Below are 16,016 nucleotides of genomic sequence, written 5' to 3' on the forward strand. Positions count from 1 at the left end.
TGATCCTTTCTCTATTTCTCTCTCACTTTGTCTCCCCCTAACCCTCTCTACCTCACTCCTTCTAACCCTCTCTCTTCTCTACCTCACTCCTTCTATCTCTCTCTCATCTCTACTTCACTCCTTCTATCTCTCTCTGGTTTCCATCAGTTATTTTCCCTGAAATACTAAGAATATTGAAATTTCTAGTTAGAGATGGACATCTGCGTTATTTTTAAAACGTCTGTAACAGTTGTCGCCTTCATAATGATTGAAATTAGTCCTTTACTTGAATAGTATCGCTATCTGCTGCCTACTATACTAGCCATCAATGATTCTAATAAAAGTTACCAGAAACAGAAGCTTAAAATTAACAAAAAGAAGACATCGATATCAAATCTTAAAAATAGAATGTTCACATCGGAAATATTAAATAAGATTTACACATCTCTATCAGATGTGTACATTTCTATGATTAAGATCTTTCTTAAAGTGCACCCGACGACAAAAATACAATATGATGAACATACATATTTGCTTTATTAAAAAAACAAGAGCTGTAATAGATAAGGAAATATTATACACAATGGATTTTTCATAGATGTTCGATAAGTTGTTCCAAAAACTAGTTCTTCAACGTCATCGTTTTAAATTTTATCAAGGGAAACCAACAATCGCATTGTAAACATTCTTAAACATTCAGTTGCAAATTATCAGCACTGTATAGCTACCCCATAGTATATAGATAAATAAAAAGATATTATTAGATATAAAAACCAAAAAAATATCGTGGTTGATTGACAAAAAGTCCGTCGATACATATTTCTCACCAAATACGCCTATCATGACTATATTATGATATTTCGTCTCAATTATGACACTAATTCTAATGTATTCTTGACGAGAAGACAAACTAAATAGTTTTAGAAAATATTTCTATATGCAGTGCTTCGTTTTACCGTTATATGGTATATGTAACAATATTGTTACGAACATGCTTTCGGCATGGCCCATATAACGGTTGCAACCCTAAAAAGGCATTAAGAACATTCGCGATGTATCGAGTGCGAGGTAGAATAACACGTCACGTAGACGAATTAGAGGTGGGACTACGCCAGAATGTTCTCGAACATAGTAACTTTAGTATATAATAAATAAATATATTTATATAAATTCGAACCGCTCGTTTTATTTAATCTCGCTACAATATTATTTTGCTTATAGTGGTCTAAAAGGGGGGACTGAACAATTACTGGGCTTGGAGATAGGATAAACAAAAAAAATGAAACGTTTGCGAACAACTACTCGCGTTTTGGTTGGAGTGCAAGGTCGTGGGTTAGGATTCCTTTTTTTGGGGGGACTGGAAGAACTAACTACGAAAAAGAAATCAAGACATACTTACAGAAATGTCCTGGGCAAATAATAAACAAGAAGATTTCTAAACTATTTAAAATTGGGACGCCGTTTAAAAAAATCCTTTTGCTGCTTATAAAGAAAGGTTTAGGGTTTTTGTTTCCTTAGTTTTGAAAAAACAGTGTCCCACAAACTTGAAACAACCAAAACCTGACCTTTGGAAGACAAAATGCTGCGGCTTGACAAATCCTGGGAGAAATTAAATCAGATACCAAAACTAGATTTCAGGTTATCCTGGATGATAACAATATGTGATTTTTCAAACTCGACTGCTTATTTTTCACCTAAAACCATGTCGGCTTACTTAGCCCTCAAGACGCTGTTATCAAATCCCTTGTCACAGGATACAGCTTACAACAAACGGTGATAAACTCGTAATATTACAAAGATTGCCACATGGCATTTTGAGCTCAAATCACCTTCTTATGACCAAAACTCATGGAATTAAGGAAAACTTTTGCCGGTTTTCTACGATCTACGAAAACTCTACGAAACAGAATCTTCTCCGTTCAGGCTCTAAAATCTTCTCCTCTCACCGCCAACTCTCTCGTATCAAACTCGTACTTTCTCTTACCAGATATTACTCGCAGCCAATCGGATCTCTCTTCTTAGATGTTTTTTTTTTACAAAATTGAACCCTAAACGTACTGGGTCTTCAAATTTTTGTGGGAACTTATTTAGAATGAAAACACAATTAAGGGGAGGTCAAATTCGACAATTACGCCGTTAATATTTGTTTCCAGATGATTAGGCAAAAACATTTAGAAGTAACCAGCTTCAGGTCGCTGTCACGCATCAGTCAGGGGCGTATCAAATAAAAAATTTTATATATTTAATATTCGATATTTCAAGGAAAAAATTATGCTACTGACCTATCTGTTAAGTACTAATTGTTTCCAAAAACACAAGTCTTGATATTTGTTGTGAATAATTTTTAATGATTTGCATAATTCAATATTCCGTCTTGTTCTTTAAATATTTGTTCAGAATTTTCGCATATATTCTAACCATTTTTAATGGTAAATATTTAGTGACATTGATACCTGATGGCAATACATACTTAAGAATTGGTTAGGAGATTTCTTTAATATAAGTAGTACGAAGATTACGGCATATGAATCCACCGTTTAAAAAAACCTTTTTGTCTTCCCAATCTTGTTCAGTACTGTTGAATGTTAATTATTAATTAATAATTAATAATTTATTTATAATATATTAATATTAGAAATCAATAAAAATTAATTTTCTAAGCGCATATCTTTCAAATTATATCCGTCAGATCCCGAGTATTATACTTTTTTGGAATCAGCTCATTTTTATCGATTTAAAAATGTCCTACAATACAGGGTGTTACTTAAAAAAAAGAGCCGATGACGTCATCACCTTAAGGTGTATCACCTTGAACAATGAAATTTTACTGTAAAATGTAGAACATTAACTTAAAAATCGGCGTGTTTTAGACTGTTTTAAAAAGGCTTTTCATTTAGGATATATCGAATTTATTCCAAACTTTACGGCACACTGTATACTAATATGATACTCCAGCTACGCGGTAAATTCCACTCTTATTAAGGTTTTGAGTAGTATGGACGAACTTTTGGAGTTGATATGATAAATATATGTTTGCGTCTTACCTTTAAGTTCCTCTAGAAGCGGCTGAAGGTCGATGTCTATATGTTTTTTCTTAAAATCAGGATCTAGACCCGCCTTATTGAGTACTATCTGCGTTATCACTTCTTCAATTAATTTAAAATAAGCTGGCCTAAAAATAAACATCGATTATATTTTTTGTTTACCTGTATATGATCAAATAGTAATTTTTCGGTTTAGCAAGCTTTGTCTCTATTTATTTTTGGCCTACATCAAGTAGATAAGCTGCAAGTACCGCGAAAACTTTCTTGAAATATATATCGTACTGACCTGATATTGACATCTTCCTTAATGAACAAGAGATGTTGCAAGATACTTAAAAAATAAGGCTCCGACGGCGTATCTAGAGTGATATTTTTTAAAACCTCGAAGCAATCTTGAATATCGTCCATGTCGAGCCTGACCTTGTCAAATCGTTCGTGCCATTCGTCCGCGTCATCTTCTCGTCTGTTTTCGAATATTTCGAACTGAGTTTTTAGTTGGGGATTACTCTCGTTCCTTAGTTCTTCTGTAAACATAAAAACAAACAAAAATTATCAAAAAATAAAAGACCGTGGCACTTGGGGGTGCCGACAGAAGTGAACACTTCTTACAGTGTGCTATACGTAGGTTAATGAAATTATATGTCTGCTTATTACTGATTTGCTAATATTTTTTATAATAACACTACACATTTGTTTAAGTTCTTTATAATTTAAAAAATCTTAATCTTTTTCTTTAAAAATTTTGTTTAATGATTTTAGTAATTTTCAAAATTTCTTAAATATAATACCTATAGCATTTATTCACCATATACATTTTCATTATTATCTTTTATTTATGCTTAATTATTTCATTTTGATTATCATTATATTCTAAAAATGTAACAATAAAACACTGAAAACTTTGTTTCCAAAACTTCCACAAAATTTATTTTAAATTCTTATCACTACAGCTGTTTCGGCTGATTGCCTTCTCAAGTGATCTGTTTTTGGTATGGGTTTACACTTTATAGTCTCTAATGAAATAGGTTGAGGAGGGGAGAACTGTTTGTCTCAAGTTGGTCATTCAGAATTATATCTGTGTTTTTTAATTTGTTGATTTCCATAGATTTAAACAAAGACAGCTTAAGGCCTTTATTTTGAATGTGAAGAATTTTAAATTCGTCATTAAAAGAATGATTATGATCTAGAAGGTGAATTGCGTATGTAGAATCTGTTTTTCTATTATTGAAAGCCCTTTTATGTTCTGCTATTTGTTTATTAAAATTTCTACCAGTTTGACCTATGTAAGTTTTTGGGCAGTCGCCATATTTAAGTTTGTACACACCACTGTGTAATTGTTTTTTATTTTGGCTCAAATTACTTCCACGGCACAGAGTAGCTAGACTACAATTTTCCAGGGAACATTTACATTGGAATTTAGGGTCGAGATACTGTTTTAAGTCATCAGATAGGAGAGAACGAGTATGGCGTTGAACTGAAGAGATTTTCGGAGTGCGCTTTCAGTCCCCCCGTTAGCCATGGAGGGGGTTTGGTGATGGTGATGGTATGGGCAGGAATATCCCGAGAGGCGCAGACTGAATTGGTATGTATTGAGGGTTCTTTGACTGCACATCGGTATATTGAAAAAATTTTAGCGAATCATGTAGTACCCTTTTCTCAATATATCAGCGATGATTTTCTATTAATGCAAGATAATGCGCGACTCCACTCTGCAATTTGTGTCACGCAATATTTAGAGGAAGTTGGTTAGCATTAATAAAATGAACTGGCCAGCGTGTTCGACAGATCTGAACCCAATAGAGCACTTTTGGGAGATGCTTGGTAGAAATTTTAGAGGTCGCGATGTCGCACCAGCCTCTATTAACGAACTTCGCTTTGCTCTAGAAGAGGAATGGAAAACTTCCAACAAGATGATATTCGCAACCTCATAGACAGCATGAGCCGACGTGTACAGACAGTTATAAAGACTAGGGGAGGCAATACAAAGATTACCGAGGAAATCAAGCATACCGGAGGCATTCGCTGGATCGAGAGTGTTAAAGATATGAGGAAGCTGAAACTAAGTACGCGAATAGTGGCAAAGGATCCATCTGCTTTTAGGGAGAGCTAGCTGGTAAGAGCCTAAAAAGATCCATATATCCATCGTCACAATATTTTTATTTATAAACTAAAGAAAAACAATAAACTTTAAAAATTAAATCAATTAAATTTGCAGAAAAACACTAAAAAATGTTTTAAAACAAAGACGATTCATTTAAAAAAATTCTCTACAGATAATCGTAATTGACCCAATCTAAATCTAATATTATTTTAGCTAGAAGTTTGAAAATCAAATGTGGGAACGGTGGTAACAACTATATAAAGATGATTTTTGAAGACAGAAAATGATGGATGATAAAAATAAAACAGAAATTGAATACTTACGTAGTTTTTCGTAAAGTCCGTTTCTTACAATTTCGTTTCTTAAATGCATACGGAACTCGAAGTCCTCCGTTTCGCTTAATAAGGCATTGATGAATTGGAAACACATACTCTAAAACAAATTATATATTACTATATAATAGTAACTACGGAATAATATATCATTAGACTCTGTTAGTTTTGAATTTGAACATCTAAAACTATTTAAAAATATTTTTAATTTAGTTATAAAAATTTAATTGTTTATGTAAACGTATAAATGTATAAATGGCAACAGTATTAGTGTTCCGTGTATATAAAAGGCATATCTAGTATCAAGAAAGACTCCCCGAACACCAGGCACAGCCGCCTACAAAAATCAGAGCGAATTGAATTTAGACGAGCACGAAACATCTTTGTTTCAGAAGCCCTCAAATATCCGTCAAGGATTTACTTCACATATAATGTATATAGTGTTTTCCGAACTGATAAAGATTTGGCCCTTCTTTTAACATAAGAGGAATTGTAACATTAACTATAATCATAACTGAACTGTCCTGTACGTACGGTACTAAAAAAATAAATGAGCATTAAATCTGAGATATTTCTCGTTAATTAATACTAATCGCAATCCATATCTGAATCGTCCTCATCCTCTGAATCATTTCCTATATTAAATTTTACCTGTTCAATATCTTCCTGCAAATTGTCCACCGCAAACATTTTTTCTTCTATGTTCTTGACGTGGTTCACATAATTATGCCACTGCTCTTTAGATACGCATTGGTAGCTTCTTTTATCAACCATTCTACCGTTTTTTCTTTAAAATCGACGTTCTTTGAAGCCACATACCTTTTCACTTGACTCCACACCATCTCAATCGGGTTCAACTCGCAATGATAAGGCGGCAGTCTCAAAATCTTAACGCCATATTTTTCTGTAATCGTTTCAATTTTATACTTATACTTATACGATCTTATAGTTTTTAAGTAATCTTCCTCGAAGGAAATGTTCTTTTCGATTAGCCAATTCTTGATTTGCCTTTTTTTCCACACTTTTTTCGGGAAATCAAATTTGCGGGAGTGATATGACGCGTTATCCTAAAGCGACAACGTCTTTCGTCAAGTTTGGAATTAACGTCTTCTCAAACCATTCTTCATTTAGATCCCCGTCCATTTCGTCGTGGTAATCAGCGGTTCCCTTCTTAGCCAAGATAGTTAATTCGGTCCATGCCACAAAACCACTTTCGCTTCCAGCATGAAAAAGAACAAACCGAGGACCTCTTTGGATTGGAGCTTTCAATCCAGTAGAGAGCCCTTTTATGAAGGCATCTCGTGGATTCTTGATCGTTGTGTTCCTACATTCCTTTTTGACTGAAGCACTGACATTAGTCCAAGACCCATCAGTATAAACAAGGTTTACATTATCCTTCTTCCTCAATTTTTTTTATCTCAGGTTTTTATCTGTGTCTCCAGGATATGATACCTTTTATTTCCATCATTATCGAATCTCGACCTCTTTTACCATTTTCAAAATCCATGTAATTTAGTAGCCTACGAAATGTGGTTTTTGAAAAAGCCTCATTATCCTTCACTCTGTTCATTATGCTGTCATAAAAAAAATACAGACAAGTTTCCTTATTCGAGATTTCACTCCCTCTACGTCATTCAACTGCTATAAAGCTTAGAAACAGTCTTCAACATGGCAGAAACGAAAATGTTAGCGAACGAACCGTTAGAACACTGTTAAGTGAGTCTAATCTGAACGCTCAAACACTCGCTACAGGACCCAAACTTTTTGCTAGGGAGCATCACGATTGGAATGCAAATAACTGAGAAATGTTAAGTTTACCGATGAGTCCAGATTTTGTCTGCGTTCCTCAGACAGTCGCGAAAAAGTCTGGAGAAGACATGGTGAATGATACGCTGAATGCACTTTCAAGCAAGTTTTCAAGCGGGTTTCCCTAGGTGATCTCTGACCGCTGATAGGTACATAAATGAAATGCTGCAAAATTATATTTTCCCATATGCACCATTTATGGGAGAAAACTTGACAATGATATATTACAGTACACGCCTTCGTGCCTCCTGAATTGTCAGAGAATATTTAAATGAAGCTAATATGGCTTCGCCAGCGCATAGTCCCGATTTAAATCCCATCGAGCATGTTTGGGACAGGCTTGATAGAAGTATTCGAAGCCGGGTACCTGCTCTTCTTACCTTAGATCAACTCAAAGTAGCTCTTTTAGAGGAATGGAAACCAATTCCACAGAATGAAGTCTTAAAATTAATTAACAATGCGCCCAGAAGAATGAAAAGGATCGTTCAACAAGCAAATAACAAATGCAGATTTAAATAATTCACAAGATTTCTTAGCTACCAAACGAAAAGCAACTGTGACAGACTTCAGGGACTACGACAAACAGTTCATTAGAAACACAAAAAAAATATTGTCGTGTGTCATTGAAGCTTTTGCAGAAAAGTTTGAAGAGGCGTATGAGTGGAGTGGAAGTGTGAGTTCTCTCTACAGGCTGTAAAAGATTTGGCATTTAAATGGAAAAAAACGAAATATAATTAACGTTTATTAATTGAGAGGAATGACATTCGTGCACTACGACTTAAGAATTTAGGCAATATTAGCTACTACAGAAGTGAAGGTAAGTTAATTGTATATGTTGATGAAACCTATGTATATGAAACACATACTATGGCCAAAAGATGGTCAGATGATAGTGGTAAAGGTGTGTTCAAAAACATTTCAAAAGGAAATAGGTTGGTTATACAGGGTGGATACAAAATTGGTTTCATACCAAATGCCCTTTTGATTTTTACATCGGGTGACAAGTCGGGAGATTATCATGATAATATGAATACAAACAATTACGAAAAATGGGTGAAAGAACAGTTAATCCCCAATTTGACTTTTCTGTTACCCTTAATACTGCTCCATACCATAATGTACAAATTAATAGAGCATCTACCAGTAATTCTAAAAAAGCAGATATGTTATCTTGGTTGACAGAAAAAATGATTTAATAATTACTAATGAAATCATCAAACAACAAGCAAGATCATATTCAATATAAATTTGACAAGATACTGCAAGAATGTGGACATATTTCCTTAAAACTTCCACCATATCATCCAGACTTAAACCCTATAGAAATGGTTAGGGCACAAATAAAAAATGCAATTGCAAAACAAAATGTTAATTTTACGTTAATTTGCCGGTGGAACTAAAAATAACAGAAAGAAAGTGTGTAAACATGTTGTTAAGGTCGAAAATAAGTACTTGGAGAATAAAACTCAAGTACTAATTGCCACTGCTTCATTAGGTTAGACATTACGAAAAATTCTCGCCATTGCAGTTGAAACCAGCAATACATGAAATTAACAGGCTCACTATCATTACCCTGTTTCAATTCGAAAATTTTAATTGTGAGCTATAATAATGATAACGATGCTTGTTACTTATTGCAGTAATAAAAAAAGTTATTTTAATTTTGAATCGTCATATTGAATAATGCGTTTATATATTTTCTATTAGTCATTACGTATACAAAATAACAGTTTTATAGGAGACAAATAAATCATTAGACAACAATAAGCGACATAAACAATATGGTTTGTTAATAACCCAATGTAAACAATCCCGATGGCATTATGAGTAATGAATTTCTTTATCTGATGCTTCAGGTAGATTTCTTGACATGTGATGGCGTTATGAGAGTTCTTATCATTAACAATAATTTACTTTATATAAAATTTGAGTTTTGAGTAAAAATTTTCTGATAGAAAAAAATGCCATAGGAATTTCAAATGTAACAAAACAGAAGAGATAGATTGATTAGGAATGCTGGTTTTGGCAATCATATTTTTGTATACATACACAATATTCGCATATTTGTGTAAATATCATAATTGATCAAATAGATCCAGACATAGAAATAAAAGGAAAAAAAATCTTTTCTAAAAATGGGAAGAGTTATTTGAAATAGTACTTGGACAAATAATGATGATTAAGATCATAAATGCTTTGAAATGTTTTATATAAAGTTGCTGCGTTGGAAATGTGGCAATACGTGGTGAAGATTGATGGCGTCACTGATAATTGCTGTCAGTTTTGACATCTATCATCTAAAGATGACTACTGCACTGTCATTACTAACAGTAAAAATTCGAAGAGTTGAATTTGTCATTTTTGTAAGAGTCTATATGATCATGAACGCCCAAGTGCTCCAGAAACAGAAACTACTCCATAAATCATCGTCAAAGTCCACTATATGATGATAACAGATCGTAGAATTCAAATTAGAGAGATAACAGATGCTTTAAGCACTTTTATGACGACAAAAAATGAATACGTGTGTCTGATTCGGAGAACCCTTGGGCTAAAATGACTTTTCTGTAAGGTAGTGAAAAAAGGGAGCAAAAGATCCAAAAATGGTAGAATATGGAAAACAAATATAATAAAAATAAACTAAAATTTATACTTCAAATTCAAATACTGGTTAACCTTTAACATTAAATGTAACCCTGCTACAAATGTGGTCAAAACATAACCTGAAACTTGTGAAAGCAGTGTATGTACAATACTATCGTGCATAGAACTTAAATCGATCTAAACCTGACTAATGACAGCTCACAGAAAGAATTAAATCGCTAATAACCGTTAATTCCTTACCGCGATTTTCAACAGCTTCTTCTTCGTCCATTTGCATAGCTTCATTTTTCATATTTATATCAAATAATAGTCATTTTAACTAACACTAACACTAAATATAAGCACAGAACTAAACGTTGCAGCGATTAAAACCACTATTATTATGCACTGTCCTACTGAATCACCGAAAAATAAAACCTTTTGAAAATTTTAACCAAACAAATTGTTTACTATATGAATTCAAAAACGAGTTTTGTTTATCTATCCTAGCAAAAAGCGGTAGCAGCGGTAAAAAGGACTAAACATGTTGTATAGGCAACTACATATACTTTTAATTGCGTTAATTAAGTTTTTATAATTACGGGGGTAATTAGTTGACAAAATTATTTGCGGAAAGGAAATTATTCACTTTTTTTTGTTTTATTTTTAAGATTACATTTATAGAAATATAGAAATGCAGTGGGAATAAACGAAAAAAATATATGGTTGTCTGAGTAACTGTAATGAAATCGAATAGTGTAAAGAAAAATATGAGTATAACAATCTGTGCAAAAAATGAAGGGTTCTGAACAAAAATATCGGTTTTTCCTAAAATCAGAGATGGAACAAGTTGTTAAATCACTCAAAAATTAATAAATCTCTAGGTTTCGACAATATTTATGGTGTACAATATACTTTTAGGATTATTCTAAAGCTTTCGACAGCCTAAAGCATGAGCAAATAATTGAAATATTCAAATTGTAGCAAATCTTAACTAAAACTTGTAAGCGACGGTAAAAAAAAGGATGTAGTCTTATCCCACTACTTTTTAACATCTATTCAGGCAAAGCTTTAGGCGAAGTAAGCAGAAGTATCAAGATTAATGGAGAAATACTAAAACCATATTAGATACGCCGATGACAAAGTAGTTCTTGTTAACAGTATATAAGAACTACAGCATTTGATGGAAAAGTTTCAAAGATCTAGCTAAGAGAGCCAACTCAATCTAAATCTAAACAAAACCCAATGGATGTTGATGAATAAACAGTTAATTCAGATAATTAGGAGATAATTATAACAGGAGACCTTAACGGCAGAACCGGAAGGAAAGAAAACGATTAAAAAGTGGGGAGATTTGGAGAGGATGAACAAAACGATAACGGAGAACGTCTGATTGAATTATGCGAACTAAACCATCTAAAAATCACCAACGGATTCTTCAGACATAAAAATATTCATAAATATACATGGACGCAAGAAACACGAAAGCTGAAATCGATAATAGACTACGTAATAGTCAAACAAGATACCGCAATAAAGATAAAAGATGTGAGTCAGACGAGGAGCAGAATGTGGAACTGACCATAAACTTCTGACAGCAAAAATGGGCATTAATTGGAAACATAACAAGACTCCTTCTACAGAAGAACCGTTGAACACTATAAGAGAAAAACAATACAATATAGAACTACGCCAAGAACAATCAATAAGAGAACTATACAAACAACTTCTAGACCAAAAATTAAAAGAATTCAGATACGGCAAAATCGAAGAAATATACGAGCATATAAAGGCAAGTATAAAACAAGCAGCATTCGAAGCCCTTGGAGAGAAAGAACATATAACAAATAAACAGCACTATTATGAAATAAATGAACCAACAAAAAGAATAATTGAAGAAAAAAAGCAACTATACAGAAAATGGCTGACTACAAACAACGATGAAGTTTATAAAGAACATAGAGAAAAAAATAGAGAAGTGAAAAAACAAATATCACAACAAAATAATGAAGAATGGGAAAGATCCTGTTTAAATATTGAAACATACAATAGGAGGTACAAGAACTTCGGAGTCACGGAAAGTACTGAGAGGATTGAAACAAAACTCAAAAGAAAAAATTAAATTGGGAAATATACAGGACAAAGAATGGAAGGACTATTACAAGGAACTGTTAACAGAACAAAGACCACAATTCATTGGAAAAGAAAACAGGCGAAGACGAAGCAGATGCCCACCCCATCGGCCATAAAAGAAATCAAAAATAAGAAAGCACGGGGACCTGGAGGCATCTCACCTGAGCTTATAAAGTACGGCTCAAAAAAATTACACCGGATGAGATATTTATTCAGAAAGCCATAAATGGAGAACAGCTCCCAAATTAATGGACGGAGGCATATATGACATATTATATTTAAGAAAGGAGATAGAAAACGATGCGGAAACTACAGAGGAATAAGCGTAATATCATCAATAGGAACATTATATGGGAAGATACTGCGAGAAAATATAGAACAAATGATAAAAGGCAAAATCGGGGAGGATCAGGCAGGTTTCACGGCAGGAAGATCATGCATAGACCACATATAGACACTGGAACAACTGTTGGAAAAGAAAAAAGCAAAAAATAGCGATATACATTTGGCATTTGTGGACCTGAGAAAGGGTTATGACTCTGTACCAAAGTCAGAGCTATGGGAGACAATGTACAAATTAGAAATACAGACGGAACTCATAGAAGTTACAAAAGCTCTGTATAAAGAAAATAAAGTGTCCATTAAAATGGGCACAAGAATCATAGGAGACTTTAGCACAACAAAAGGGCTCCTGCAGGGTTGTTCAATATCTCCAACCCTATTCAAAATATATTTAGAGAAAGCCTTGACTACATGGAAAAGAAAATGCGAAGGTATGGGAGTACCGGTACGAAACGAATACCTATATGTATACGTTAAGCTTTGCAGACGATCAATTAGTGATTGCACAAGACCAAGAAGACCTCAGTTACATGAAGAAGAAACTACAAAAATGATATACTAAGTCTGGCCTAGATATTAACCTCGCGAAAACGGAGTACCTATCTACAAGTGAAGAAGACATAGAAGATCTACAGATTGACGATAACGTAATAATCAAAGGAAAGGATAAATTCAAATACTTGGGGTTTATAATCACGAAAAATGCAACAACAGAGGAAGAAATTAAGCAAAGATTAGGACAAACAAGAACAGCAATCCGACAACTGACTCAATATGGTGGGATAGACACCTAAATAGGAAGACAAAAATACAGATATATAAAACATTAGTGCGAAGTATTATGATATATGGGGCTGAAAATTGGATTATAAACAAGAAAAGCAGCAGTAAGATAGTAGCAACAGAGATGGAATATCTGAGAAGATGCTGCAGAGTAACAAGAATGGATAGGAGAAGTAATGACGAAATAAAGCAAAGAACATCAATAGAAAAAGACATACTAACATATATAGAACAAAAAAGACTAAAGTGGTATGGACATGTAAGAAGAACTAGCGATAGCAGATGGATAAAGAGAATAACCGAATGGAGCCCCATAGAAAGGAGGAAAAGAGGACAACGCCAAAAGTAAGACATGTCTAAACGATGGAGAATGAGACAACAGTGAGAGATGGAAACGGTTCGGTGAGAGAAGGCAGTGAATACTGTAAAATCTCTGAATATCAACATGTGGATTCATACATATACCTTGGTACAGTTGTTAACCCACAATGGGACCAAATAATCGAAATATAGTCTAGAATTTACTGTTTTGTTGCACGGCACAGCGAAGTGGATATTAACGAAAACATAGAAAAATTTGGAGGCGTTTGAAGTATGGTTGTACCGACGCATTCTCATTCTCTGTTTTCTTCTCATGTTAAGTCTCGATATCGTTAATGAAAGAAGAGCAGTTTCACATTTTGTTTAAAATTGACCAATACCCTTTACAGTAAAATTGACTATCTTGTCTTGAGTTTCAGCCACCTCATATATTTAAGAGCAAACACTTCTCTCCACAATAATTAAAACTTACAATAAAACATTATTTAATAACGAATATCATTTTACAAATAAACAGATCAAAAATGTCTAAGGGACAAAAAGTTTTTTTCTCATAAATAAAGTAAATACAGACTATCTTAGAAGAAAAAGCACCATTTCTTTACAATTTGAAGCAATTAATCGAATTTGAGGCGCTGTCACTGTTGCGCTAATAAAATAGTGCAATTACAGGTTAATTTACATGGCATACCTTGATTTGTAGAGAACAAGTTTTCAAATCGAATGGTATGGATTAACAAAAATGTTTTCAAGTTTTTATAAAAAGTGGAATAATAATAGGTGATCCTTAGACATTTTTAATGTGTGTAATTTACAGATATAAAACTCACCTGTAATTCGGCGTTATCGCTGGCAGTGATTCCAAGTACCACAGATAGAAACCGTTCCCTCGAATTTATCTCTCCCACCTCGGTAATAGCCCTAAGCACCTTTTTTACACCTTCTTCTTCGCCACTCTTTTCTAAGTTCAAGATACACAGAGGAGCAAGGATCTACAAGCAAATATTCGATAAATAATATATAATTTGAGATTATGTAATAGGTTATGTTAGGTTAGGTTTAACTAAAACTGAAAAATTATTTATTATTAGCATTAGTATTTACCATTAGCAGAAACAAACGCAAAGACACATGAGGAACTAACCAAATAAAAGAGAATTTAATTAACAAAACAACGCAAAATAACTGGAAAACTAGATAGATATTGGTTTTTGAGTCTAACCTTACGATTTTCATAAAAAAAGGTTGTTTATCACTACAATTTAAATATGCTTCATGTGAAACAGTTATAGAAAATTATGGAAAAACTTCAGCATGAAAAAGTAGAACTGTTCGCAATTAACTTTCCTGTGAAAAGTTGCTTGTACAAAAAAGTTATAAAAATAACTTTTCGGAAACTTGATTTGCTATTTTTTGGTAATATCTAAGTAATCACGATACATTTGCTGTGTACACAAGTTGTTATAAAAATAGGAAAGAAAGATAGGTACATTATGTATTATTGATAATTTTAATACTCACTTTTAAGGCTTGCAGCATCACAGTAGGCTTTTCGTGGTCCAAGCATCTGGCAACAGTCAAATGCGCTTTCGAAAATTTGAAAAAAGCTTTAAGCCCCGTCGTATTGTTCATGAATTTTTCCAAACATCGTAAACATTCCGTTTGAAGTCGAACATCTTTACTAAAAATCAACAAAAAGAATTAATAAATGATCGAATCGGTATGTTTTACCGATATTTTTATTGTTTTGTTGTGTATTGTTGTGTTCATCAGCGGCATGTTTGACATTTCTAAGTACTCAAACTAGATCAGCTTCCATGTTAGCAAAAAAATTAATGTTGCCTCAGGGAGGCTTCGACGAAAGTGAAAAATATATGTATTCATATACAGATCTAGAAAACACCTTTTATATTAACAAAATTATTTAATTTCAATTATCAAGTTGTTGAGTCTTCTATTTATGTATTTTAGGTAACAACAATAACAATATAAATGCACATATACGAAAAATATCAAAAGAAGATCTAGGCAATATTCGTATTGCGGTATTTATTAATTAACTTGTAGCTATTTTAAAAAAAATTACGTAGGACAAACCGAGAGACTCTTTAAAAACGCATTATTGAGCACAAAAGACAATGCAAGTACTAAAAACATTATATACTGAAACAATATATGCATATATACGAAAAATATCAAAAGAAATTTGTAGCTATTTTAGGAAAGAAAGGAAATTGCAATATCACTGCCAGCGAAATGTGATGAGAGGCGAAAGATACAACATCTTGAGACTCATAATTCGAGGAAAAGTAGAGGGTAGGAGAAGTGTAGGAAGAAGACGCGTTTGCTGGTTGAAGAACCTGAGAGAGTGGTTTGGTTGCAGCTCAAGGCAAATGTTCAGAGCAGCTGCCTCGAAGGTCAGAATAGACATGATGATTGCCAACCTTCGTCGCGGAGATGGCACTTAATGACGAAGCTATTTAAAAAAAAAATTACATAGGACAAACCGAGAGACTCTTTAAAAACGCATTATAGAGCACAAAAGACAATGCAAGTACTAATAACATTCATTATTTTCAATGATTAACATTC

General features: G+C 33.4%; 1 protein-coding gene across 5 annotated transcripts in view; it reads right to left on the reverse strand.

The window, feature by feature from the left end:
• Positions 1-16,016, reverse strand: part of dia (diaphanous related formin 1) — a 109,851-nt gene that overhangs the window by 34,459 nt on the left and 59,376 nt on the right. For all 5 annotated transcript variants that reach the window (XM_072530720.1, XM_072530719.1, XM_072530722.1 and 2 more), the window contains 5 exons: positions 14,946-15,105; positions 14,255-14,416; positions 5,448-5,556; positions 3,310-3,547; positions 3,024-3,151 (listed from right to left, as the gene is read on the reverse strand). In XM_072530720.1, coding sequence (XP_072386821.1) covers positions 3,024-3,151; positions 3,310-3,547; positions 5,448-5,556; positions 14,255-14,416; positions 14,946-15,105 — 797 coding nt within the window. The remainder of the gene's footprint in view (positions 1-3,023; positions 3,152-3,309; positions 3,548-5,447; positions 5,557-14,254; positions 14,417-14,945; positions 15,106-16,016) is intronic.

Source organism: Diabrotica undecimpunctata, chromosome 4 (assembly GCF_040954645.1).
Source record: "Diabrotica undecimpunctata isolate CICGRU chromosome 4, icDiaUnde3, whole genome shotgun sequence".
NCBI classification, from domain to species: domain Eukaryota; kingdom Metazoa; phylum Arthropoda; class Insecta; order Coleoptera; family Chrysomelidae; genus Diabrotica; species Diabrotica undecimpunctata.